The sequence below is a fragment of the Pseudophryne corroboree genome, chromosome 10, assembly GCF_028390025.1.
Source record: "Pseudophryne corroboree isolate aPseCor3 chromosome 10, aPseCor3.hap2, whole genome shotgun sequence".
In the NCBI taxonomy this organism is placed as follows: Eukaryota; Metazoa; Chordata; class Amphibia; order Anura; family Myobatrachidae; genus Pseudophryne; species Pseudophryne corroboree.
Genome location: NC_086453.1, coordinates 100,162,833 through 100,189,256, shown reverse-complemented (window position 1 = coordinate 100,189,256; position 26,424 = coordinate 100,162,833). Strand labels below are relative to the sequence as shown.

At 45.4% G+C, this 26,424-nt stretch overlaps 1 protein-coding gene and 2 pseudogenes across 1 annotated transcript in view; 2 read left to right on the top strand and 1 right to left on the bottom strand.

Moving 5' to 3' along the window:
• The window catches only part of DPAGT1 (dolichyl-phosphate N-acetylglucosaminephosphotransferase 1), a 38,315-nt gene that overhangs the window by 7,050 nt on the left and 4,841 nt on the right, over positions 1-26,424 (top strand). The window contains exons 2-8 of the mRNA XM_063942645.1: positions 264-384; positions 6,322-6,535; positions 7,502-7,648; positions 7,896-7,980; positions 9,579-9,767; positions 10,730-10,817; positions 10,905-11,060. Of these exons, the coding sequence (XP_063798715.1) occupies positions 264-384; positions 6,322-6,535; positions 7,502-7,648; positions 7,896-7,980; positions 9,579-9,767; positions 10,730-10,817; positions 10,905-11,060 (1,000 nt within the window). The remainder of the gene's footprint in view (positions 1-263; positions 385-6,321; positions 6,536-7,501; positions 7,649-7,895; positions 7,981-9,578; positions 9,768-10,729; positions 10,818-10,904; positions 11,061-26,424) is intronic.
• LOC134967232 (5S ribosomal RNA) lies at positions 23,269-23,387 on the bottom strand (annotated as a pseudogene).
• LOC134967395 (5S ribosomal RNA) lies at positions 24,600-24,718 on the top strand (annotated as a pseudogene).

Genomic DNA, 26,424 nt, shown 5'->3' with positions numbered 1-26,424 from the left:
CGGCAGGTCTGACCAACCTGTGGCTCCCCAGCTAGCGTCCTGGCTGCATCAGAGGCTTATTTCACAATATTCATACAGACATTGTACATGTAATAAACTGATACTGTAAGTACTGTATGTACAGTATTTTTGATGGACTGTAGTATAAAAGTAACAACACTGTTTTATGTATGTATTTAATAGTGCTTAGTGTAAATTAACATATTAGAACACATGGATCATTCCTTGTATTCACTACTGTTCTGATTTGGATGTCTCTACAGTCCGGAGTCTCAGGGAGTGATAAGCGGAGCGGTATTCCTTCTCATCCTCTTCTTCTTCATTCCGGTCCCGTTTCTGAGCTGTTTCATGGAGGAGAAGTGTCAGGAGTTCCCACATCATGAGGTGATACAATCGCCCTGTTTTCTAATCCACCTCATCTTTTAAACTTCACTGATTATTAAATGCTGATGTGCCCTGCAACTTTATATGATTCCATTGCTCACCTTGGGGGAGATTTAACAAGGCTTGGAGAGAGATAAAGTACCAAACAATCAGCTTTTAAAGGCTGTGTTTAAAAATGACAAGTAGAAGCTGATTGGTTGATACTTTATCTCTCTCCAAGCTTTGCTACTGTACATCTCCCTTCTTAGTTGTATATGTATTTTCTTTCTCTTACGTCCTAGAGGATGCTGGGGACTCCGTAAGGACCATGGGGATAGACGGGCTCCGCAGGAGACATGGGCACTTTAAGATCTGGTGTGCACTGGCTCCTCCCTCTATGCCCCTCCTCCAGACCTCAGTTTGATACTGTGCCCAGTGGAGACTGGGTGCTTTTCAGAGAGCTCTCCTGAGCTTTCTGACAGAAAGTATATTTGTTAGGTTTTTTATTTTCAGGGAGCCTGCTGGCAACAGACTCCCTGCATCGAGGGACTGAGGGGAGAGAAGCAGACCTACTTCTGTGAGTTTCAAGGCTCTGCTTCTTAGGCTATTGGACACCATTAGCTCCAGAGGGAGTCAGAACACAGGTCTCACCCTGGAGTTCGTCCCGGAGCCACGCCGCCGTCCTCCTCACAAAGCCGGAAGATAGAAGCCGGGTGAGTATGAGAAGAAAAGAAGACTTCAGAGGCGGTAGAAGACTTCATGATCTTCACTGAGGTAACGCACAGCAGTGCAGCTGTGCGCCATTGCTCTCACACAGGGCAGTCACTGTAAGGGTGCAGGGCGCAGGGGGGGGGCGCCCTGGGCAGCAATATAAACCTAATTTCTGGCAAAAGAGAGATATATATATATAGCTAGGCACTGTATATATAAAGAGCCCCCGCCAGTTTTTATTATATTTAAGCGGGACAGAAGCCCGCCGCCGAGGGGGCGGGGCTTCTCCCTCAGCACTCACCAGCACCATTTTCTCCAGCGCACAGCTGAGAGGAAGCTCCCCGGACTCTCCCCTGCTTATCCACGGTGAAAGGGGGTTTCAGAAAAGAGGGGGGGGGGCACAAAATTGGCAGCAAATAATAGTATTAAAGCGTTACTGGGTAAACACATTGTGTGTTTTTTCCTGGGGTATTAGCGCTGGGTGTGTGCTGGCATACTCTCTCTCTGTCTCTCCAAAGGGCCTTGTGGGGGAACTGTCTTCAGATAAGAGGATTCCCTGAGTGTGTGGTGTGTCGGTACGTGTGTGTCGACATGTCTGAGGTAAAAGGCTCTTCTAAGGAGGAGATGGAGCAAATGTGTGTGGTGTCTCCGTCGACAACGCCGATACCTGACTGGATATGTGGAATTAAGTGCTGAGGTAAATTTATTGCACAAAAGATTAGAGAACAGACAGGGAATCAACCCATGTCTGTCCCTATGTCGCAGGGACCTTCAGAGTCTCAAAACGCCTACTATCCAAATTAATAGACACTGATACAGACACGGAGTCTGACTCCAGTGTCGACTACGATGATGCAAAGTTACAGCCAAAACTGTCAGAAAAGTATTCAATATATGATTATTGTAATAAAAGATGTTTTGCATATCACTGATGACCCATCTCTCCCTGACACGAGGGTACACATGTTTAAGGGGAAGAAAGCTGAGATAACATTTCCCCCCTCTCATGAACCAAATGAATTGTGTGAAAAAGAGCGGGAATCTCCAGACAAGAAACTGCAGTTTCCCAAAAGAATTCTCATGGCGTATCTTTTCCCTGCTAGGGCCAGGATACGATGGGAATCCTCCCCTAGGGTGGACAAGGCGTTGACACGTTTACCCAAAAGGTAGCGCTGACATACCAAGATACAGCTACCCTCAGGGATCCTGCAGATAGCGTGCAGAAAAGTACTTTGAAGTCCATTTACACACATTCTGGTACACTACTCAGACCGGCGATTGTGTCGGCATGGGTTTATAGCGCTGTAGCAGCGTGGACAGATACCTTATCAGCGGAGATTGAAACCCTAGATAAGGATACCATGTTATTGACCCTAGGATATATAAAAGATGCTGTCTTATATATAAGACATGCTCAAAGAGACATTGGTCTACTGGGTTCTAGAGTCAATGCTATGTCAATTTCTGCTAGACATGTCCTGTGGAACATGCAATGGACAGGTGATGCCGACTAAAAAAGGCATATGGAGGTTTTAGCTTACAAGGGTGAGGAATTGTGTGGAGAAGGGCTCTCGGACCTGGTCTCCACAGCTATAGCTGGTAAATCTGATCTTTTGCCTTATATTCCCTCACAGCACGACATTATCAAATGCAGTCCTTTCGGTCGCAGAAAAACAAGAAAGTACGAGGAGCGTCCTTTCTTACCAGAGGTAAGGGCGCAGGGCACAGGTAGTTCCCAGGAACAGAAGTCCTCCCCGGCCTCTACTAAATCCACCGCATGACGCTAGGGATCCGCTAAGGGAGTCCGCCCCAGGGGGAGCACGTCTTCGACTCTTCAGCCACATCTGAGTTCACTCACAGGTGGATAGCAATAGAAATTGTTTCTCAGGGTTACAAGCTGGATTTCGAAGAGGTGCCTCCTTGCTGGTTTTCCTTATCGGCCCTACCGGCTTCTCCCCCAGAAAGGGAGTTAATATTAAATACAATTCACACATTGTATCTCCAACAGGTGGTGCTCAAGGTTCCCCTCCATCAACAAGGAAGGGGATATTACTCAACCTTGGCTGTAGTCCCGAAACCGGACGGTTCGGTCAGACCTATTTTAAAATTAAAATCTCTGAACCTATACTTGAAAAGGTTCAAATTCAAGGTGGAATCGCTCAGAGCGATCATCGCCAGCCTGGAAGGGGGGGATTTTATGGTGTATCTAGACATAAAGGCTGCATACCTTCATGTTCCCATTTATCCACCCCATCAGGCGTACCTGAGAATTACGGTACAGTATTGTCATTACCAATTTCAGGGTAATTGGCGGAAATGATGGTGCACCTACGCAAGCAAGGAGTCACAATTATCCCATACTGGGACGATCTCCTAATAAGGGCGAGATCAAAAGAGCAGTTGTTGAACAGCGTGTCACTTTCGCTGAAGGTGTCACAGCAACTCGGCTGGATTCTCAATATCGCGAAGTCACAGTTGGTTCCTATGACTCGTCTGCCCTTCTTGGGTATGATTCTGAATACGGACCAGAAATGGGTTTATCTTCCGATAGAGAAGGCCCAGTAACTAAGGACTCTGGTAAAAAACCTATTAAAGCCAAAACAGGTGTCAGTGCATCACTGCACTCGGGTCCTGGGAAAGATGGTGGCATCTAGGTTCCATGCGAGGACTTTCCAATGGGATCTACGGGACAAGTGGTCCGGATCACATCTACAGATGCATCAGTTAATCACTTTGTCCCCTAGGGCCAGGGTGTCTCTCCTATGGTGGCTGCAGAGTGCTCACCTTCTGCAGGGTCACAGGTTCGCCATCCAGGACTGGATTCTGGTAGCCACGGACGCGAGCCTCCGAGGTGGGGGAGCAGTCACACAGGGAAGAAACTTCCAAGGTCTTTGGGTCAAGTCAAAAAACTTGTATTCCAATCAACATCCTGGAGCTGAGGGCCATATACAACGCCCTTCGGCAAGCGGAAACATTGCTTCGCGACCTACCGATTCTGATCCAGTCAGACAACATCACCGCAGTGGCTCATGTAAACCGCCAAGGCGGCACAAAGAGCAGAGTAGAAATGGCAGAAGCCACCAGGATTCTCCGCTGGGCGGAAAATCATGTAAGCGCATTTTCAGCAGTTCATTCCGGGAGTGGACAACTGAGAAGCAGACTTCCTCAGCAAACACGACCTGCATCCAAGAGAGGACTTCTTTAGGAAGCCTTCGCACAGATTGCAAGTCAGTGGGAAGTGCCACAGATAGACATGATGGCGTCCCGCCTCAACAAGAAGCTACAGAGGTATTGCACCAGGTCAAGAGACCCTCAGGCAGTAGCTGTAGAAGCCCTAGTGACACCGTGGGTGTTCCAGTCGGTCTATGTATTTCCCCCTCTTCCTCTCATACCCAAGGTGTTGAGAATAATAAGAAAAAGAGGAGTGAGAACAATCCTCATTGTTCCAGATTGGCCACGAAGGACCTGGTATCCGGATCTGCAGGAGATGCTCACAGAAGATCTGTGGCCTCTTCCTCTAAGACAGGACCTGTTGCAACAGGGGCCCTGTCTATTCCAAGACTTACCGCGGCTGCGCTGGATGGCATGGCGGTTGAACGCCGGATCCTAGCGGAAAAGGGTATTCCGGATGAGGTCATTCCTACGCTAATAAAGGCTAGGACATGACATCTAAACATTATCACCGTATATGGCGAACATATATGTTTCTTGGTGTGAGGCCAGGAATGCTCCTACGGAAGAATTCCATCTGGGCCGTTTCCTTCGCTTCCTGCACACTGGAGTGAATTTCGGCCTAAAATTAGGATCTATTAAGGTTCAGATTTCGGCCTTATCCATTTTCTTTCAAAAGGAATTGGCCTCTCTCCCTGAAGTACAAACTTTTGTGAAGGAAGTACTGCATATTCAGCCTCCTTTTGTACCTCCGGTGACGCCTTGGGACCTTAACGTGGTGTTAAGTTTCATTACGTCACACTGGTTTGAACCACTTAAAACGGTGGAGTTGAAAAATCTCACTTGGAAGGTGGTCATGTTATTAGCCTTGGCTTCGGCTAGGCGAGTGTCGGAATTAGCGGCTTTATCACATAAAAGCCCCTATCTGGTTTTCCATATGGATAGAGCGGAATTGCGGACCCGTCCTCAATTCCTGCCAAAAGTGGTTTCATCCTTTCATATGAACTATTGTAGTGCCTGTGGCTACGCGTGACTTGGAGGATCCCGAGTCCCTTGATGTGGTCAGGGCTTTGAAAATTTACGTGGCCAGATCTGCAACAGTCAGAAAAACAGAAGCACTATTTGTCATGTACAGTATGCAACCAACAAGATTGGTGCCCCTGCTTCAAAGTAGACTATTGCTCGCTGGATCTGTAACACGATTCAGCAGGCGCATTCTACGGCGGGATTGCCGTTACCTAAATCGGTCAAGGCCCATTCCACTAGGAAGGTGGGCTCTTCTTGGGCGGCTGCCCGAGGCGTCTCGGCGTTACAGCTGTGCCGAGCTACTACTTGGTCGGGTTCAAACTCCTTTGCAAAGTTCTATAAGTTTGATACCCTGGCTGAGGAGGACCTCCTGTTTGCTCAATCGGTGCTGCAGAGTCATCCGCACTCTCCCGCCCGTTTGGGAGCTTTGGTATAATCCCCATGATCCTTACGGAGTCCCCAGCATCCTTTAGGACGTAAGAGAAAGTAAGATTTTAAACCTACCGGTAAATCTTTTTCTCGTAGTCCGTAGAGGATGCTGGGCGCCCGTCCCAAGTGCGGACTACTTCTGCAAGACTTGTATATAGTTATTGCTTACATAAGGGTTATGTTATAGTCTCATCGGTCTTGCACTGATGATATGTCGTTTTCATACTGTTAACTGGATAGTATATCACAAGTTATATGGTGTGATTGGTGTGGCTGGTATGAATCTTGCCCTTGGATTAACAAAAATCCTTTCCTCGTACTGTCCGTCTCCTCTGGGCACAGTTTCTCTAACTGAGGTCTACAGGAGGGGCATAGAGGGAGGAGCCAGTGCACACCAGATCTAAAGTCTTTCTTAAAGTGCCCATGTCTCCTGCGGAGCCCGTCTATCCCCATGGTCCTTACGGAGTCCCCAGCATCCTCTACGGACTACGAGAAAAAGATTTACTGGTAGGTTTAAAATCTTATTTTTTCTCAGTTCCACATCTGTGTGAATACGCATACATATTGCAGTTACTTGCCTCTCTGTCCCATATTGTTTCATCTCCCATCTGTCTCTTCCAGTTTGTCTCCCTCATTGGCTCATTACTTGCCATCTGCTGTATGATCTTTCTCGGTTTTGCCGATGATGTTCTGAACCTCCGCTGGCGACATAAATTGCTGTTGCCTACGGCAGCTTCCCTTCCGCTGCTCATGGTTTACTTCACAACGTTTGGCAATACGACCATTGTAGTGCCTAAGCCATTCCGGCCACTTCTGGGGCTTCATGTGGATCTGGGTGAGTGAACTCCGCTGCATAGAAAGGTAACTAGTGTCCATTACCAAGGTTAAGGCAATGCTAAAATATACAAGGAGTAATTCCATTAGTAGTTATGTGTCACTGAACGTCCTGCAATGTCTGGCTGCCAATGACATGCTCTATTCCTGCGTATCTCTGTGTGGCATTAGGAATATGTAGTGATGTTTGCTGGATGCTATGTGATGTTGTGGCTGAGATGCTAATTGTATCGATCCCTAAACCTCTTCTGTACAGCTTAGGCGGCTTGTTGCCCTTCAGTTTTTGTGCAGATACTAAAGGTAACTTACAAACTGTAGATCTCTTCTTATTTGCAGTGCGTTTTTTAATGAGCAGATGCACCTACTGATCTATCATGTTAGTCCTAATGTACAATACTTACCCTGTGTTTGTAACACGTAAGGAGGCATTTGGACTTCCTTTATTAGAAGTGCCATTTTTTTTTTTTTTTTTTGTCGGAGCATTTACAAATATATCTTTTTGTATCTGCAAGGTGCAAAGTGCATCCGGTTCTATGTATTGGGACTAGATCTGGTCTCTGGGACCTCAGGGAAATAAAGGGTTTTTTTGGGGGGGAGAAAAGACAGAAGCTCCCATGTAAATCCAGTCCACCCTGCTCTTAAAATTAAGTAATCCCATCCTGCAAATTTTATTGGTGTCCTTAAGTGCAAAACTTGGAGCACAATATGCCAAACTCAGGCATAGTAAGGAAAGTCCTGGATCCATCCAACGCCTCGCAATGCCCAGTGCAAACATTTGCACTTCCATAGATGCCGCTATCTTGCCCCACATGACTGAGTAGCCCACAGAGATGCGTACCTTTGAATCAGGAGCCCTCGTACCCATGCACAGCGCAAACTGCTGCAAATGCCTCTGCTTTATGTTCAACTCTTAATCGTGGCCATTGTGTCTGTACACTTTTATTTTATATATTTGTTTTTCCCACAGGCATCCTGTACTATGTATATATGGGGATGCTGGCTGTCTTCTGTACCAATGCCATTAACATTCTAGCAGGAATCAATGGACTGGAGGCTGGTCAGTCTTTGATCATAGCAGGTTCTATAATAATCTTCAACACTGCAGAATTGAATGGTGAGTGGGTTGAATTTCCTGTGTGTCTTTATATATATTTCACCATACATTCATGTTCCTTTATTTTATACATGCATTAACTAGCAACAAATAATGTTCTCAAGCCTTTTATTCTGTTTTGTAGTTACTTTATTTAATAAAATATTTCCCTTATTCTGTTTTATAAAATGCATGAATGTTTGTGTAATAAATAATCCTCTTCCCAGTGAATACACAATAGCCACACGTGTGCCCTTCTGTTTGCTAGGTGACTGCAGAGATGATCATCTGTTTTCCTTGTACTTTATTATTCCATTCTTCTTCACCACCCTGGGATTGCTGTACCATAACTGGTAAGACCAGAAGCCGAGTTTTCAGTACCATGGGTAGGTGACATAAATAGTTTAATTGGGTTAGTAGATTGCGCACACCACGGAGCTAAGTGATATTTAATATAGAGCATTACATTCTGTTCCAATGAAATGTGTGCTCCGTCTTTTATTTGCTTATGTAAAATATATATGGCATATTCTAAGTATGTAAGAAGTCAGGAGATAGATCCCTGTTATTTAACAGGAGGGGGTACGCTTTACTACAGGGTGGTCCATAAGTGTGGAAACACCCTTATAAAAAGGAAATGAGTGAGGAAATATTAATCCAGTGTCTACACATATGAGATGGGAGTGGGGGAAAACATTTCCCACACCAGGTATTGTAAAGTGATGAGGCAAATTTCTTCATCAATGGTGAGGTAAACAGAACTACAGATACAGGTCAGAGACAAACCCTTAGACTAGAGAATGAATATAGATACATTAAAACGAAGAACACCATTGTTTTTCTTACAAAATACTGCATGTTTGATGTGTCACTATCCCAATTAAAAAAAGTTGCATCCAGATGGCCGACTTCAAGATGGCCGCCATACTGGTAACATACCCTAAAAAGTTTTACCCCACTCCCACATCTTGTGTAGACACTGGATTAATATTTCCATGCGGACCCCATAACACTGACAGAGATTGGTGCCAAAGCGTGGGTACATCAGGGTGCAGCATAATGAGAAATCTCTCCCTTGACTGACTGGTAGACAGGGGTCAATTTATGAAGCAGTGAAAAATGTGGAGAAGTAAGCCAGTGGAGAAGTTGCCCATGGCGACCAATCAGCATTGAAGTAACATTTATAATTTGCATACTATACAATTGTATAGAGCAGCTAATTGGTTGAAATGGGCAACTTCTCCATAGGCTCACATCTCTTCTCTTTTCACTGCTTCATGAATAGACCCCTTAGGGATTTGTGAAGCAGTGAAAACTGTGGAGAAGTGAGCCAGTGGAAAAGAATTAATCAGCATTGAAGTAACATTTATAATTTGCATACTATAAAATCATACAGAGCAGCTGATTGGTTGTCATGGGCAACTTCTCCACTGGCTCACTTCTTTCTTTTCACTGCTTCATGAATAGACCTAGGGGTAAATTTACTAAGATGGGAGTTCTATTTAAGATGGGATGTTGCCTATAGCAACCAATCAGATTCTACTTCTCATTTATCTAGCACCTTCTAGAAGATAATACCTGGAATCTGATTGGTTGCTATGGGCAACATCCCATTTTAAATAGAACTCCCATCTTAGTAAATTTACCCACTAGAGTGTGTGCTATTCGGTCTGGAAACTGGCCACATGCTGCAGTATTGGCCAAATGAGCCAATGCTGTATACATATGTGATGGGAACCACTAGATATGCTGACATGCTATTTCCCCAGTGAAAAAATTTGCTTGGACTGATCCCTGGGATCAACCTGCTGCTGGCCACGTTACAGAGACAAACTGTTCCGTGTAAAATGTCACTTAGATTTTTAACTATCGCTTACAAGAAACTGTTACTGTATTGCAATCCATTGTCATCACTGCAATTGCAGGCTTGTATCTGCCTTCTTTTTAACAGGTACCCATCCAGTGTCTTTGTTGGTGATACCTTTTGCTACTTTGCGGGAATGACGTTTGCTGTGGTTGGCATCATTGGGCACTTCAGCAAAACCATGCTGCTGTTCTTCATCCCGCAAATTTTGAACTTCCTATATTCCCTGCCTCAGTTACTGCACATAATCCCATGTCCACGCCATCGGCTACCAAGGTAATTGCACACACTGGGAGCGAAGCAAGAAAGCGAGTAACTTGGCATCTTGGCAAAACCATGCTGCATTGTGGGTGATCGGCTTTATAATGTGCAGAGATACAGATTTGAGGGGAGCGTGTCCAAACTGATATCTAACTTGCAGTGTAAAAATAAAGCTGTCCAGTATTTGTAGGCAACATGCAAAACAAATGTATTTGCTCCCCTTGCTTTGCAGCATGGTTTGTCCAGGTGCACAGGGGCAGATTTATTAAGCCTGGTGAAGTGATGAAGTGGAAGGTGTTAAAAGGACCAGCCAGTCAGCTCCTAACTGTCATTTTTCAAACCCAGCCTGTGACATGGAAGTTAGGAGCTGATTGGCTGGTCCTTTAACACCTTCCACTTTATCACTTCACTGAGCTTAATAAATCCGCCCCACAGTTACTTCTCTTTGCTTCCGACTCAGAAACAGTCCCACTGTGTTTCTCCATTTACCACTGTTTGGGGGACATGTACTAAGCAGTGATAAAAGTGGAGAAATGAGCCAGTGGAGAAGTGGACCATGGCAACCAATCAGCATTGATGGAACATTTATAATTTGCATACTATAAAAGTATACAGAGCAGCTGATTGGTTGCCATGGGCCACTTCTCCGTTGGCTCACTTCTCCACTTTTATCACTGCTTAGTACATGTCCCCCTTAGACACAGAACTTGGGGGTTAGTGTACCAAACTTTCTAAAGAGGACATGTGGAGATGTTGCTCTTAGAAACCAATCAGATTTTAGCTATTATTTATTTAGTACATTGTATAAAATGCTAGCTAGACTCTGGTTGCTCATAGCAACTTCTCCACATGTCCCCTTTAAAAAGTTTGATATATCGGCCCTTAAGTCTCTGATGTAAAACATATATTTGGGACTTTATTTTATACTGTAAGCAGCTTTCTAAGCAGTTCGGCAATGTGTCTGTTCATCTCTGTAGGTTGGATCCCCGTACTGGAAAACTGAACATGAGTTACAGCAAATTCAAAACGAAAGATCTGTCAGAAATTGGAGCTCTTGTTATAAAGGTACCCGGAAATTCCAATTTAGTTTTAAACACTTGTCAGAACTTTGAAACCAAATGACGTGCCTGCCTCTCTATCATGATCATGTAGGTTACCGAAGCTCTTCACGTGGTTGATGTCAGGCGACAGCAGGGTGAAGAAGGAGAATTCATGGAAATAAGTAACATGACTCTAATAAACTTTGTGCTGAAGCTTATTGGACCAACTAACGAGAGACACCTAACAATACTTTTACTTGTGATACAGGTACCATAGACCGGAATCAGTGATGATGTTTAAGTAAATGACATTCAAAATCATGCATAAAATAAATTAAGTTCCTATTTAGCGATTACTGAAAACCAGCATAAAATGAAGAGGCTTGACTAAAACCAGAATATTGGTTAAAAAAAAAAAAAAAAAATCATATTTGCCCAAATACCAAAGTGAATACTGGTTTTAAATAATGGCACCACAGTCCTACTATATGCTACACTAGTAGTTCTGGTCGTGGCATCTGCTGGGTTACACTAAGCCAGGCTGCCACCCCGTCTCACCCTCCCCTTCCCAGCCTACTCTTCGCATTTCCACCCATCCCAACACTAAGGGTAGGGCCGCTTGGCCGGAAGGAGACTGCACGCGCCCACGCATGTGCTACAGTCCCGCCGCCGCCGGATCCAACCGCAGCATGCTGCAGTTGGGCCGGACGGCAGGACAAGGGATTTCAGTGTGAACACAGACATCTGTGTCACTGGCCGGATCCTGTTCTGCGGGATTCCGCAGAACAGGATCCGTGTGAGCACAGAACCCCCCTCCCAGCCCAGCGGCTCCCATTCAGCGGGACCCGTTTGGCAGCTATATGTGGCCCTAGCCTAATACTTACCCTCCATTGTTTCCATTCCTCTTCACTCCTGCTGCCTGAGTGCATGTTATGGGCACGGAGCCGTGCAGTGACAGCTAGGGGGTGCACCGGGCACCTTTAGGTGTCATTTGCATGCACCACAGCCATAATTAGGTCATCGCGCAAAATGTCATTTAAATCAGGCTCCAATTTTATAAAAATAGATTATACAACAATCTGCTTAGATTCTGCACCTATAGAGCATGACCTGTAAACTAAGAGTTGCTATATGTTTGTTTTTTTCCAGTTTCTAAAGAACGGCACGTGTAATTGGTTCCTGCTGTCACTTTTATAGCATTTTACTATATTTGATACTAGCAAGAATGACTGGTTGCCACCTGTGGTATCTTACAGAGCAAAGGGCAGCTGATAACTACATAGTCTCAGAATTTAGGCTGTGACAAAACCATGTTCTACTTTTGGTTATTTTTTACGCCGTTTGGAAGTGGAGCTATACAGCTTTTCAGGCAGCCAGATAAAACTGTATTATTCAGGTTTTTACTTCCTCCTCCATGACAACGTACATTCCACCCCTCTCCCCGCAAGAATGGAACGCACACCTGGAAGGTATATAGAGCCACTCTTCCATAGTTTTTTCTGGGTTTTCTTTCTCTGTCTAGAATCAGGCTTGATTAATTATTGTTATGTTTTGGGTTGTAGTTACCTACCTGCAGATATGCCACTGCCAAGAGTAGGGGTAAGAGTATGTGAGCTCCCCTTCTGGGGCCCTGGTCGGCGTACCATGACAGATTACTAATCTGTGCAGAGGTAGTGTGACCAACCTTCTTCCAAAGGGATGCCTCTAGCTCAGAGGTTCCCAAACTCTTTTGAATCATGGCACCCTAGAGAATGAGAATTATTTTCACAGCACCTCTAGGCCAAAAGTTTCTTATTGAGAAATTTTAGAAATAAATATTAAATTAAGCAAATTGTATTTCTCTTACGTCTTAGTGGACACTGGGGTCATGTACTCTAGTACCATGGGGTATAGATCGGGTCCACTGGAGCCTTGGCACTTTAAAACTTTTAGTGTGTGAATATGTGTACTGGCTCCTCCCCTCTATGCCTCTCCTACCAGACTCAGTTGAGAAAAATGTGCCCAAGGAGCCAGGTGCACTTCTCTGGAGATCCAGAGATTTTTTTCTTTACTTTAAATGTAGTTTATTATTTTCAGGTAGCTCTGCTTGGCAGACAGACTACTTGCTTCGTGGGACATAGAGGGGGGGACCAAACCAACCTCCTGAGGGTTAATGGTTTGTAATCTCAGCTGACAGGACACTGAGCTCCTGAGGTACTGATCACACAGCATTAGTATGTGTGCCCACGCCAGCAGCTATCCGCCACCCTCTAACAGATGCCGAAGATACTGGTGCGGTGAGTGTTACATCGGGGTCCCGGATAGCAGGTCCCCGGTGCGGAATGGCGGCAGGTCGCGCGGCAGTCACAGGCCCGTAGCTGCGGTGCCCACTGCGGACAAACTGGCTCAGGGCTGCTGGCCCCGCAGTGCTCACAGTCTGTAAGGCTTTGTGTGGACTGTATTCAGTACAGAAATAGTGTTTTACTCCTTTTGCCAGTATAAAATTGAGAGGGACCGCGCGCCATTGTGAGGGACAGGGCTTCCCGGAGCGGGACCAGCAGCGGGAAGACACCATTTCCTTGCTGCTGCGGATCATCAAGGCTGCAGGCACACTGCTCCTCCAGGACCCATGCTGTAACAAGCTGTCAGAACTGGTACCACAGGTTTTCCACACTGATTCTGATCAGCCAGATGTGGGTGATGATGATATGGACGAAGACAGTTTTCTGTCCCCTGGGGTGGAGGCCCTCATTTTTGCTATAAGGGAGGTCCTTCACATACCAGATCCGGAGGCGGAACCGGATGAGGAGATATATTTTAATGTTAGACCCAAGAGTTCAGCTACTTTTCCGGTGTCTAAGGAGTTAAAGTCCCTAGCCAAGGAAACTTGTTTAAATCCTGATAAAAACCTCTGAGGAATTTTACATTTTTTTTTATCTACCTTCCCACTTCCAGCGGATGATAGGAAGGTATGCGAAAAACCACCGTCTGTCGATACCTCGGTATCCAGACTATCAAAAAAATTGGTGCTGCCAGTCCCTGGGGCGGTATCCCTAAAGGAGCCAACACTCAAGGCAATATATATGGCAGCTGATGCAGCACCGCGCCCTACAATTGTTTGTGGGTGGATCTCCAGGGCGGTGGTGAAGTGGTCTGATAACATTATTGATGGTTTAGACTCTCTACCCCGAGATGAGGTAGTTGCTCTGCTGCAACACATGCAAGATGCTGCAAATTTTATGAGCGAGGCTATAAAGGAGTTGTGTAAGATAAATGACCGCACTACTGCTATGGCGGTCTAAGCGCGCAGAGCTCTATGGTTACGTTAATGGGCGGCGGACGCTGATTCCAAGAAGGGTGTTGAAAATCTTCCCTTTACAGGTGATGCCTTGTTTGGAGACGAATTGAATAAGTGGATCTCTCAAGCAACGGCGGGTAAGTCTACCTACCTGCTGTCGGCTGCGTCACCTGCTAGACGTTCTTACACCGGACCCTCTTTGCAGTCCTTTCGCGTGGTAAGGTTCAGAGGCAGGGGCCGTTGGGGCTCCACCACTTCCAGAGGATCTCGTGGTAAGTCCCGTAAACCTGCTCCTGCCGTCTCCCTGGACCAGACTGCCGGATCCCCTTCTGCTAAACCCTCCGCGTGACGGTTTGCCCCAGCAGCAAGGCGACTTTCAGGTAGGTGCTCGCCTTCAACACTTCGCCCACGTGTGGGCAGAGTCCTGCCGGGATCCTTGGGTGAGGGACCTCATTTCCCATGGATGCCGGCTGGAATTCCAAACGCTCCCTACTCACAGGTTTTTCAAGTCGGGCTTACCAGCTTTACCCGCAGCAAAAGTTAACTTACGGGGGCGTGGCCTAACTGCTGCTGTGAGTGGAAATATCTCAGCTGAGTTGCAGGATTCCTGGCACTTCTCTCCCTCCCTGCACATTTATCTCTGCTCCTTTCAGCCTGGTGCCCTCTCCCCCACTCCTGCTGCTGTGCGCTGGCCGGTTGGTGAGGTCCGCGGAATCGGGGAGCACTCCTGGAGGCTCCTGCAGATTGCGGCCTACCTTCTGCCCTGAAGCCGGGGACTAAATTTTCGAGCCTACCCGGGCCGGACTTCCGGGACCCGGGAAAACGGGACGTGGCTCCGCCGGACGGCTCCCACCTCTCCCTGCAGACTCCTGGGGGGTCTCTGGGGGCTCCCAGAGGCCGAGGACCCGTGGGCCCTTGTGCTTTTACTCCTGTGGCCTGGGATCCACCTCTGTCTCCAGCTGGGAAGGAGACATTCACAGCCAGCGCCCATTTTGGATTCTTCAGTCTGTGCATCTCTGCAGCTCTGTCTCTCCCTGAGCTAAACCAGGACCAGTGATATCTGCCTGGGGCTCTCCTCCAGCTTTTTCTACTACATCTCCCTTGGAGTGTATATTCCATTATGTGGTAGTGCTGCCGATTCCTGCTGGAATCCCCTGTACTGGATCTGTGAGTACCCCCTTGCTGGGATTTGTTGTGCCTCTCTCATATTTGTCGTTTCTCTCCGACCCTGCAAAGATCTCTCTGCATGTAATAATGTTTGAATAGGGATGTGATGTGCTCTGTCCTCTCTACGTCTATACCCGGGGTCCTCATGCATACATAGTAGCTTCTGTTTGGAACCAGCATACTACTCTGCCTCCAGGGCCTGTGACGCATTGGCCTTCCAGTTTCACTCTTCTACTCCTTCTACTTCAGCCCTCTAACGATGCCCCCTAAAAAAATGAAGGACGCACTCCCGCCCCCGGTGGCTTTCTCTAATCAAAAAGGGGCTCGTATCTCCTCGTCTCCTGCCAGGAGCTCCATCCCATCGAGCCAACCTGACCGTCCTAAGGAGAGTTCTGGCCATTCCTTATCAGTCCCTTTGGTGGACTCTAATTCTACGGATCCTCTCACTGTCAAGACTCTGTGTCAAGTCCTTGCGGCTTTTAAATCTGAGCTCACTCAAGACCTCTCTCTGGCTATCCGTGAAGTTAAAGTGGAGCTAACTGCTTTAGGTGATCGCACAGACCACCTTGAACGTAAAATGGAGGAACTGGTGTCCTCTCATAATGACCTTATTTCGGCCCATGACCGACAACAAGCTGAGATGGAGACGTATAAAGACAAACTGGCGGAAATAGAGGACAGGTCGCGGAGAAATAATATTAAAATCCGAGGTATCCCAGACTCTGTGGCCAATTCGGAACTTCTGGACTATGCTATGTCCCTCTTCCGCAAACTGCTACCTGGGACGGACGACAGAGACCTTCTTATCGATCGCATTCACCGGCTTCCGAAACCACGGTCGGTTTCCGCCTCCTACACTCGGGATACTCTCCTCTGTGTTCACTTCTTCACGACCAAGGAACGAATAATGCAAGCTGCCAGATCTGCGTCTGATTCGGATATGCTTGGAGGCATACAAATATTTCCTGACTTCTCGGCACTGACCATCTCTAAACGTAGAGCTCTAGCTCCTATCACGGAGGCACTACGTTCTCATGACATTAGATACAGATGGGGCTTCCCAGTGAAATTGGTGATTTCCCATGAGAATTCCTCCTACGTAGTTGCCACTTTGGACGCTGGGGTTAAGCTGCTTAATGACTGGGATGTTTCGGTCAAAGTGCCCTCTACATTGAAACCTCGCCTGCCACTTACTCGTGAGTGGTCTGCGACCTGACTGAGTATTCAATGTTCCAATTAATTTAGTTCCTGGTTGATCTTCATGTTTGGTTGGGGACTCCGTCCCCCTTATAATGCATACCGGATACGTGAGTTTATCTGTTATATATGTGTATGCTTTTGGTTCCTTCATTTGCTGTTTATATTACTATGTGTACCTGCATTTTCCTCTGATTCTATCGCTTTTATCTTTCTTTTTCTTCTTACTGTACACATCAGGGTATCTCACTAGTCACTTACATTATTTGCTGATGTGCTTGTTGGTACCCTTATTGGTACTTGTAGTTTGGCTATACGTTATTGCTCCAGGTATACATGTGCCTTTTGTACCCCGGGTGGTGATACTACCGCCACCTCCCCATACTTTTTCTACTGCATACCTTTCCCCTGCAGTAGCAATGCGGTCCCGATATAATGGGCCCTTTTGGTTTTTCCTGCCTGTCCTTTCCTCTTTTTTCCCTAGTTTGTCCCCCCCCCCACACCCCCAATTTGGGATGTCAGCTGTTTTTGCTTTTTCTATATTTTAAATGGAACGAATATATTCATTGAATGTTAAAGGGTTGAACTCCCCCAATAAACGCAGGCTAGCCTTGACCACTTTTCATAAACACAGAGCTGACATAGTTGCCTTGCATGAAACGCATATTTTGTCAGCAGGTCCCCCGGCTCTGAGAGACCGGAGATACCCAGTTGGCTTTTTTACAAATGGCCCCTTCAAGCGCAATGGAGTGGCTGTTCTTTATCGGAGCTCTGTTTCGTTTGAACTGCTGTCCCAGATAGCTGACAAGAATGGACGTTTCATCATTCTAGTTGGAAAATTGGAGGATAAGATGGTTACGATTGTATCTCTCTACGCTCCCAATTCTAACCAAGTCCCCTTCCTTAGAAAAGTTTGCTTGACTACTGCGAGGGTTCGTCAGGGTGCCCTGCTTATGTTGGGCGACTATAATTTAGTGCTTGATCCTAAATTAAATAGATCTCCTCGGTCTTCTTCCCAGATGTCTGCGGCTCTGGCTGGCCCGTCACTAGCCTTCCGTAATTTGCTGGCAGAATATGACCTGTATGACTTGTGGAGAGTTCAGAACCCAACTTCGAGAGATTATACGTATTTCTCTCCAGTGCACAATTCCTACTCTCGCATAGATCTTATTCTTTGCGATAAGTGGACTTTGCAGCACTCAGCACAGGTGGATGTTCTGCCTATTTCCTGGTCCGATCATGCTCCTCTCCTATGGTCTTGGAATATTTGCCACCAATTTACCCCCCCTCGGCCGTGGCGCCTATCTGCCCACCTGCTGTCGGACCCTATATCTAAAAAAGCGATTGATGATTGCATCTCCCTCTATATGGAAACTAATTCCCCCTCAGATACTTCTGTCCCGACTTTCTGGTGTGCCCAGTTGTGCGAGGCACTGCGATCCAAGCCGGTGCTAGACTCAAACGACAAGCTATCCAACAACAACAAGACTTGGAATCTAAACTTAAGGAGGTTGAAGATAGGAATAAGCACCACCCCTCTAGGGCCCTACGTAGGGAATTAAAGGATATCCGAGGCCAACTCCAGAAACTCCTTATGAGACTGACTCAGTTTGCTTTAAATAGGTTGAGACAAAAATTTTACCTGACTGGTAATAGACCGGGGAAAATGCTGGCTCGCAAGCTCCGTGCTCTCCAGGCTCGTAATAGGATTAGACATCTGATTTCTCCTCAGGGTGGTAAAGTGTCCAATCCATATGACATAGAGAATCAATTTGCTAGATATTATACCAAGCTGTACAACCTTTCTTCTGATCCCCTTACTTTTCAACCCACTCCGGATTCTATACAATCCTTCCTAGCCGACGTCAAACTCCCCTCCCTTTCTGCGGAACAGCTTGAGACATTAAATGCCCCGTGGACCCCCTCCGAGGTAATTCAAGTAATGAAATCACTCCCGCATAATAAAGCCCCCGGTCCAGATGGCTTCATAAATTAATTTTATGTTTCTCTCTGTGATCAACTATCGCCCACCCTGACCTCCTTGTATAATTCAATCTCCTCTCTTGGTGCTTTCCATACAGAAATGCTGGAGGCTCAGATTATCACTATACCCAAGCCAGGTAAAAACCCAGCGCATTTTCAAAATTATAGGCCCATTGCACTATTGAACGGTGATATTAAAATTTTTGCCAAGCTTGTCGCTTTCCGTTTAAATGTCTTTCTGCCATCTCTCATTGCCTACGACCAAGTTGGGTTTGTGCCTGGTAGACAGGCATCTGACAATACCCGTAGGGTTTTTGACTTGATTGATATCGTTCCCTCTAACACTGGCCTTCTCCTGCTCTCTTTAGATGCGGAGAAGGCGTTTGATAGACTGAACTGGCAATATATGTCCTCGGTTCTAGACAAGTTTGGTTTTAGTGGCCATATTCTTTCTTCGTTTTTATCTCTATATAGCTCCCCCTCTGCACGGGTATTTAGTAACGGTTTCCTCTCTGATACATTTCCTATTACGAATGGAACCCGACAGGGTTGCCCTCTATCTCCCTTAATATTTACGTTGGGCATAGAACCCCTTGCTGAGAAGATTAGGATGTCTGGGGGCTTCCCGGGGGTGACTATTGGCACTACTACTCACAAGTTGTGCCTCTTTGCGGACGACGTCCTTCTGTTTGTCACGGACCCCCTAACCTCCCTCCCTTGTTTGCATGCTATCTTGGGACAGTATAGTGCAGCTTCCTTTTATAAAATTAATACAACAAAGACAGATGCTCTCCCCATTAATATCCCAGCTCCCATAGTGTCCACCCTTCAATCACACTATCCATATAACTGGCGTTCGGCTTCAATTCAGTATTTGGGGATCCAAATTCCACCTTCTACGGCCTCTGTTTTTGAGGTTAACTTACCTCCACTCATTAATAGTTTTTTATACCTGACTAAGTCCTGGCTATCTTATGATATTTTGTGGATTGGCCGCCTAGCAGCCTTCAAAATGACTTTTACCTAAACTCATGTACTTATACCGACCCATACCTTTTTTCCCCCCTAAAACGTACCTTGATAGATGTCGTGCTATAATGCTACGATATGTCTGGAAGGCACGGCCACCCCGATTGGCTCGGTCCAAAATGATTCTCCCTCGTAGAAAGGGAGGGCTAGATATGCCCGACCTGGTCCTTTACCAGGAGGCATGTGTGCTGGCCCAGTTTAAATACTGGTTGAGTGGGGCGCCTGTAGTGGGATGGGTATCTCTTGAACGTACTGGGAGTGTGGAACTTCCCTTAGAAGACCTTTTTAAGATAAACCCAAACTCTAGACCCCGCTTATTGTCCCTCCTCCCCGCCACTAGAACATCTTTACAAATCTGGGATAAATTGGTGACTCGCCTGCCTGGACATCAATTTCCATATTCTACTATCTCACTACGAGCCATAGCTAAATTAATACCTAATTTAAATCTCTCTACCTGGTTTGTTTGTGGTTTGACTGTCTTGGGGGACCTTATGGATGGTAATGTTATGCTATCGTTTTCTCAACTCCAGTCTCTATATAATCTCCCCAGTGGAGAATTATTGCATTATTTCCAAATTCACCACTGTACAAAGGTTTGCCTAGACAGGTGACCCCCCCGAACCCGTTATCCCAGGTTGTCTTAACACGTGTATCTCTATGTGACTGTAGAGGGGACATCTCGTTTTGGTACAGGACGCTTATCAGCTTGCTTACTACTACGAAGTCTAATGCGCAGCTGAAATGGGAACAAGACTTGGATCTTCCCCTATCTGAAGCCCAATGGGAACAAATTTTTATTTCTTCTTACCGAATGTCTTGAAGTGCTTGAATCACACGGAGATGCATATCAAACTCCTTAATAGACTATATTTAACACCGGATAGGCTACACTCATTCCGGCAATCTTGTTCCAAATATTGCTGGCGTAACTGTGGGGAAATAGGCCATATTTTCCATATTTTCTGGTCCTGTCCTTCCCTTCGACATTTCTGGAGCGAGATATTTGCTTTGATTAATTCGGTCTTACACCTGTCCCTCACCCCCTCTCCGGCCATGGCCCTGCTCCACATTTTTCCTGCTGAGATACCACCTCATCAGAGATATCTGGTGGGGCATATTTGTATAGCTGCCAGGGCTGCATTGGCCCAAAGTTGGAAACAAGCTTCTCCCCCTCCTCTGTCACTAGTCACCAACAAAATTCAATAAAATTTTACTATGGAAACTGAGTTCATGCCTTACTCTTCTGCGGCCTCCTCCCCAATGGTGAAATGGAGAGCATGGCATGACTACGTCACTGCTGGAGGGGGTGTTTCGCCTTCCCCCTAACTGACTCGTCTTATACTTCCGCTCTGTGCACCGGCTGTGCCTTACTAGCCCTGTGTCTATTATTGATTATCTGTTTATTGATATGTTTTCATGTTTGACCCGTGTTTATCTTTATCTGTATCTTTTTCCAAGATGACTTTGTATTTTTCCTATTGCATCTATATTGGATTGTTATATTTAACTTCTGTGAATTTTGATATTTGCATGTTTACATCCTGTTCCCTTGGTTCATTGTACCCCCTCCTTCTTTCTTTCTGTACCCCTTCCCCTTGCAAAAAGAAAACTTGTTTTCAATAAAAACTATTGATAAAAAAAAAAAGTTAACTTACAAGAGGCTATTCAAAAACTTTTGCAGATGGGTGGTGGTGGTTCCTGTACCTCCTCTGTTATGCACCAGGGGTTTTTACTCCAGTCTTTTTGTTGTTCCCAAACCAGACGGTTCAGTGCACCCCATCTTGAATCTGATGTCTCTCAACCCGTATCTGTGGGTGTTCAAATTCAAGAAGGAATCTCTGAGGATGGTGGTGTCCGCTCTGGAGGAGGGGGAGTTCCTGGTGTCTCTGGATGTCAAGGATGCTTACCTTCACATTCCTATATGGCCCCCTTATCAGACTTACCTCAGGTTCGCCATATTGGACAACCATTTCCAGTTTCAAGCCTTACCCTTCGGATTATCCACAGCTCCGAGGGTCTTCATGACGGTCATGGCAGAGATGATGCTGCAACTGTGCAGGATGGGAGTAAACATACTACTTGGCCAATCTCCTCATAAAGGCTGTGTCCAGGGAACGTCTGCTACACAGCATCGCTGTGACTACCCGCCTCCTCACGGATCATGGGTGGATCCTCAATTTCAAGAAATCTTACCTGGAACCGACCCAACGTCTTCAGTTCCTGGGAATGATACTGGACACGGTATCTCAAAAGGTGTTTCTCCCGATGGACAAGGCCTTGACTATTCAGGCTATGGTCCGCTCGGTGCTCAGTCCTCACAAGGTGTCTATACATCTTTGCATCAGATTACTGGGCAAGATGGTGGCTGCTTACGAGGCAATCCAATGCAGCAGGTTTCATGCCCGGCCGTTTCAACTGGATCTGCTGGACAAATGGTCGGGTTCCCACCTGCACATGCATCAGGAAGTGACCCTGTCTCCAAAAGCCCGGATTTCACTATCATGGTGGCTTCAGATTCCTCACCTGGTAGAGGGCAGACGTTTCAATATCCACTGGTGGATTCTACTGACAACGGATGCCAGCCTCCGGGGCTGGGGAGCGGTGACCCAAGGGGCCCAGTTCCAAGGGTGATGGTCAGTCCAGGAATCGGCTTTACCGATAAACATCCTGGAAGTCAGGGCGATTTTACAATGCTCTTCAACAAGCCTCCCCTCTCTTGAAGGGTCAGGCGATCCAGGTTCAATCGGACAATGCCACGGCGGTTGTGTACATAAACCAACAAGGGGGAACAAGAAGCAGAGCGGCGATGCGAGAAGTGTCAAAAATCCTCTTCTGGGTGGAGGCCAACGCAAGGGCCAACTCAGCCATATTCATTCCAGGAGTGGACAGCTGGGAAGCAGACTTCCTCAGCAGGCACGATCTCCATCCGGGGGAATGGGGCTTACATCCCCAGGTGTTTCAACAGTAACTTCTCCAGTGGGGCTGTCCGCAGATAGATCTGATGGCTTCTCGTCTCAACAAGAAGCTGTGCCATTACTGTTCCAGAACAAGGAATCCACAGGCTGTAGCAGTGGACGCGCTGACGACACCGTGGATGTGAAAAAGGTCAGTTTGGTGCCGCACAGGACTATAAAGATCTCTTTGTAATGGGCTCTTATAGAATTTGTCCCTTGTGAACCAACAGTGCATATGCATAAGAGATGCCTGAAATCTGTATCCAAGGAGTTACTGTTGTTGGTGGTGCACCCAGAGTCAATAGTACGTGTCAGTATTTCAAAAGAAAAAGAGAGACTCTGTGTTGGGGCACGCTTAAAAAATAAAACTTAACTTTTAATTAGAATATAATTAAATTATGGTACACAGACAAACACACATATAATACTTTAAGAGAAGGTCATAAAGAATTTTTAACCTCTCTCCACTTGTATTTTTTAATCTGAGGACAGATTCTCAATTATCAATAAGAAAAAAATGATGAATAGGAGTATCAATTCTCCAATTAATATAGGTATTTGAAGTGACAGTGACACCCAAGATGAAAATATCAGAAATTCAATTTCAACATAACAGAATTTTTTTTCGACATATGGCACATAGGCATTTGATATAACAATTTAGACTATGAATTTAGTCCATTAACCAATGCCTATTGTGATAGTATATCCTGGTAAGGGTTAATCTGCTATTGCTAAGTTTCTGATCAACATGTACAGTGAAAGGAAAAAACTCTGAGTCTGTGAAAAAAAGAATATGGATGTGAAATCGGTAAGGGTCAAAGGTTGCTCCAACACTTCTGCTTTTCACATGGAGACAGAGGTATTTATTACTGCACCTAATATTCCCTAGCAGTCTCCCATCTAGGTACTAATCAGGCTCCTCACTGCTTAGCTTCCAAGATCAGGCGAGATTGGGCGTAACCAGTGAGATATGGCAGTAATATCACATAGGTTGTGAATGAGAGGGTGTATGGTTATTGACACATACCAGAAAGAGTACTTCTACTGTCCATTAATGTGCACAGTCTTTCTGTTACTTTCGCATTGCAGAGAAATTATGTCACTGGCATCAGGATGAGAGAGTACTGAAAGAGCAAGATACAGGAAACATATAGGTTCAGGGCCCGTCTTCTGCTGTCCACTGTCATATAAAGATATAGCGGACAGTGGATGAGAGAGGCGGGTTACCTAGGCCTATTGAAAATTAGTGTGAAATTACACAGGTATCTTAAAGTTTCCTATGATAATAAAGCATCCAAATTCAGATATTGCATATTATAATCATAGCAGTTGAGGGCAAAAATTTGCTATTGGCGATGCCCCTAGGGTACAACAATAGAGAACAGAAATCCGCTATTGGAGATATCACATAGACATCTGTGATCAGAAAAATTTCTAACAGTGTGTTATGGTTTGTAGGTATAAATTAACCATCTACATAACAAAGTTAAAATTGAAGTGTAAGAATAAGAGTAAAGAGCATTCACTGAAAACGTTGGATATCAGACACTATAGTTGGATAATAAAATAGCAGATTAACAAATATTAAATAATTTAATAACCAAAATTTCGTCAAATATACGATACCAGGAGGTGAGTGGGCTGAACCGTGCACTGTTCAGCACCACTAAACACAGACGGCCGTTTCACCTGAAGGTGGCTTGTTCAGTGATTGGGCGTAACCAATCTCGCCTGATCTTGGAAGCTATTTTATTATCCAGATGTCCACGTGATATCTCCAATAGCGGATTTCTGTTCTCTATTGTTGTACCCTAGGGGCATCGCCAATAGCAAATTTTTGCCCTCAACTGCTATGATTATAATATGCAATATCTGAATTTGGATGCTTTATTATCATAGGAAACTTTAAGATACCTGTGTAATTTCACACTAATTTTCAATAGGCCTAGGTAACCCGCCTCTCTCATCCACTGTCCGCTATATCTTTATATGACAGTGGACAGCAGAAGACGGGCCCTGAACCTATATGTTTCCTGTATCTTGCTCTTTCAGTACTCTCTCATCCTGATGCCAGTCACATAATTTCTCTGCAATGCGAAAGTAACAGAGAGACTGTGCACATTAATGGACAGTAGAAGTACTCTTTCTGGTATATGTCAATAACCATACACCCTCTCATTCACAACCTATGTGATATTACTGCCATATCTCACTGTTTATGCCCAATCTCACCTGATCTTGGAAGCTAAGCAGTGAGGAGCCTGATTAGTACCTAGATGGGAGACTGCTAGGGAATATTAGGTGCAGTAATAAATACCTCTGTCTCCATGTGAAAAGCAGAAGTGTTGGAGCAACCTTTGACCCTTACCGATTTCACATCCATATTCTTTTTTCAATTTATTTGTCTGATCACAGACTCACTTAGAGTTTTTTCCTTTCACTGTAAATGTTGATCAGAAACTTAGCAATAGCAGATTAACCCTTACCAGGATATACTATCACAATAGGCATTGGTTAATGGACTAAACTCATAGTCTAAATTGTTATATCAAATGCCTATGTGCCATATGTCGAAAAAAAATTCTGTTATGTTGAAATTGAATTTCTGATATTTTCATCTTGGGTGTCCCTGTCACTTCAAATACCTATATTAATTGGAGAATTGATACTCCTATTCATCATTTTTTCTTATTGATAATTGAGAATCTGTCCTCAGATTCAAAAATACAAGTGGAGAGAGGTTAAAAATTCTTTATGACCTTCTCTTAAAGTATTATATGTGTGTTTGTGTGTGTACCATAATTTTATTATATTTTAATTAAAAGCTAAGTTTTATTTTTTAAGCGTGCCCCAACACAGTCTCTCTCTTTTTTTCTTTTGAAATACTGACACCGTGGATGTACCAGTTTGTATACCTGTTCCCTCCACTACCGTTAATCCCAAGGGTTCTCAAAAGACTAAAACGGGAAAGCGTTCAAGCAATCCTAATTGCCCCAGATTGGCCTCGGCGGCCATGGTACTCTGACCTCCTGACGATGTCTCTGGAGGATCCCTGGCCACTGTGGCTCCAAGATCTTCTTCAGCAAGGTCTGTTTGTCTTTCCAGACTTACAGCAGCTTGGAAGCGGTTTGACGGCTTGATAGTTGAGAGGGAGATTCTAGCAAGAAAAGGTCTTCCATCCAGGGTTATTTCCACCATGGTCCAGACCAAGAAGATGGTTACGTCGAAACACTATCATCGTATCTGGAAAAAGTACGTTTCCTGGTGTGAAAGTAGAAAGGTGTCTCCCGTGAAATTTAGAATTGGTCGTTTTCTACTTTTCCTGCAAGCGAGAGTGGATATGGGCCTACGTTTAGGCTCCATCAAAGTCCAGATTTCGGCGCGCTCTATTTTCTTTCAGAAACAACTTGCCATGTTACCTGAAGTACAGACTTTCATCAAGGGTGTTCTTCATATACAACCACCCTTTGTGCCTCCCATGGCTCCGTGGGGACCTCAATGTGGTTCTGTCCTTTTTCCAATTGGATTGGTTTGAACCTTTGAATAGGGTGGAGTTAAAATTTCTCACCTGGAAAACGGTGATGTTATTGGCCTTGGCGTCTCCCAGGGGTGTCTCTGAATTAGGGGCCTAATCTTGTAAGAGCCCTTATTTGATTTTTCATGAAGACAGAGCAGAACTTAGGACCTGTCCTCAGTTTTTACCTAAGGTGGTGCCTGCTTTTCATGTGAATCAGCCTATTGTGGTTCCAATGTTGTCTGATGCTTCCATTGGTCCTGAGTCCTTGGATGTGGTCAGGGCTCTGAAGATGTATGTCAAAAGGACGGCCCGTCATTGGAAATCTGACTCGCTGTTTGTCCTTTTGTGATGCCTCCAAGATTGGTTGGCCAGCTTCTAAGCAATCTATTGCTTGTTGGCTTCGGTTGACCATTCAACAGGCCTATACTTCAGCGGCTCTGCCTTTGCCGACATCTATTCAAGCCCACTCAACGAGGTCTGTGGGCTCTTCCTTGGCGGCTAC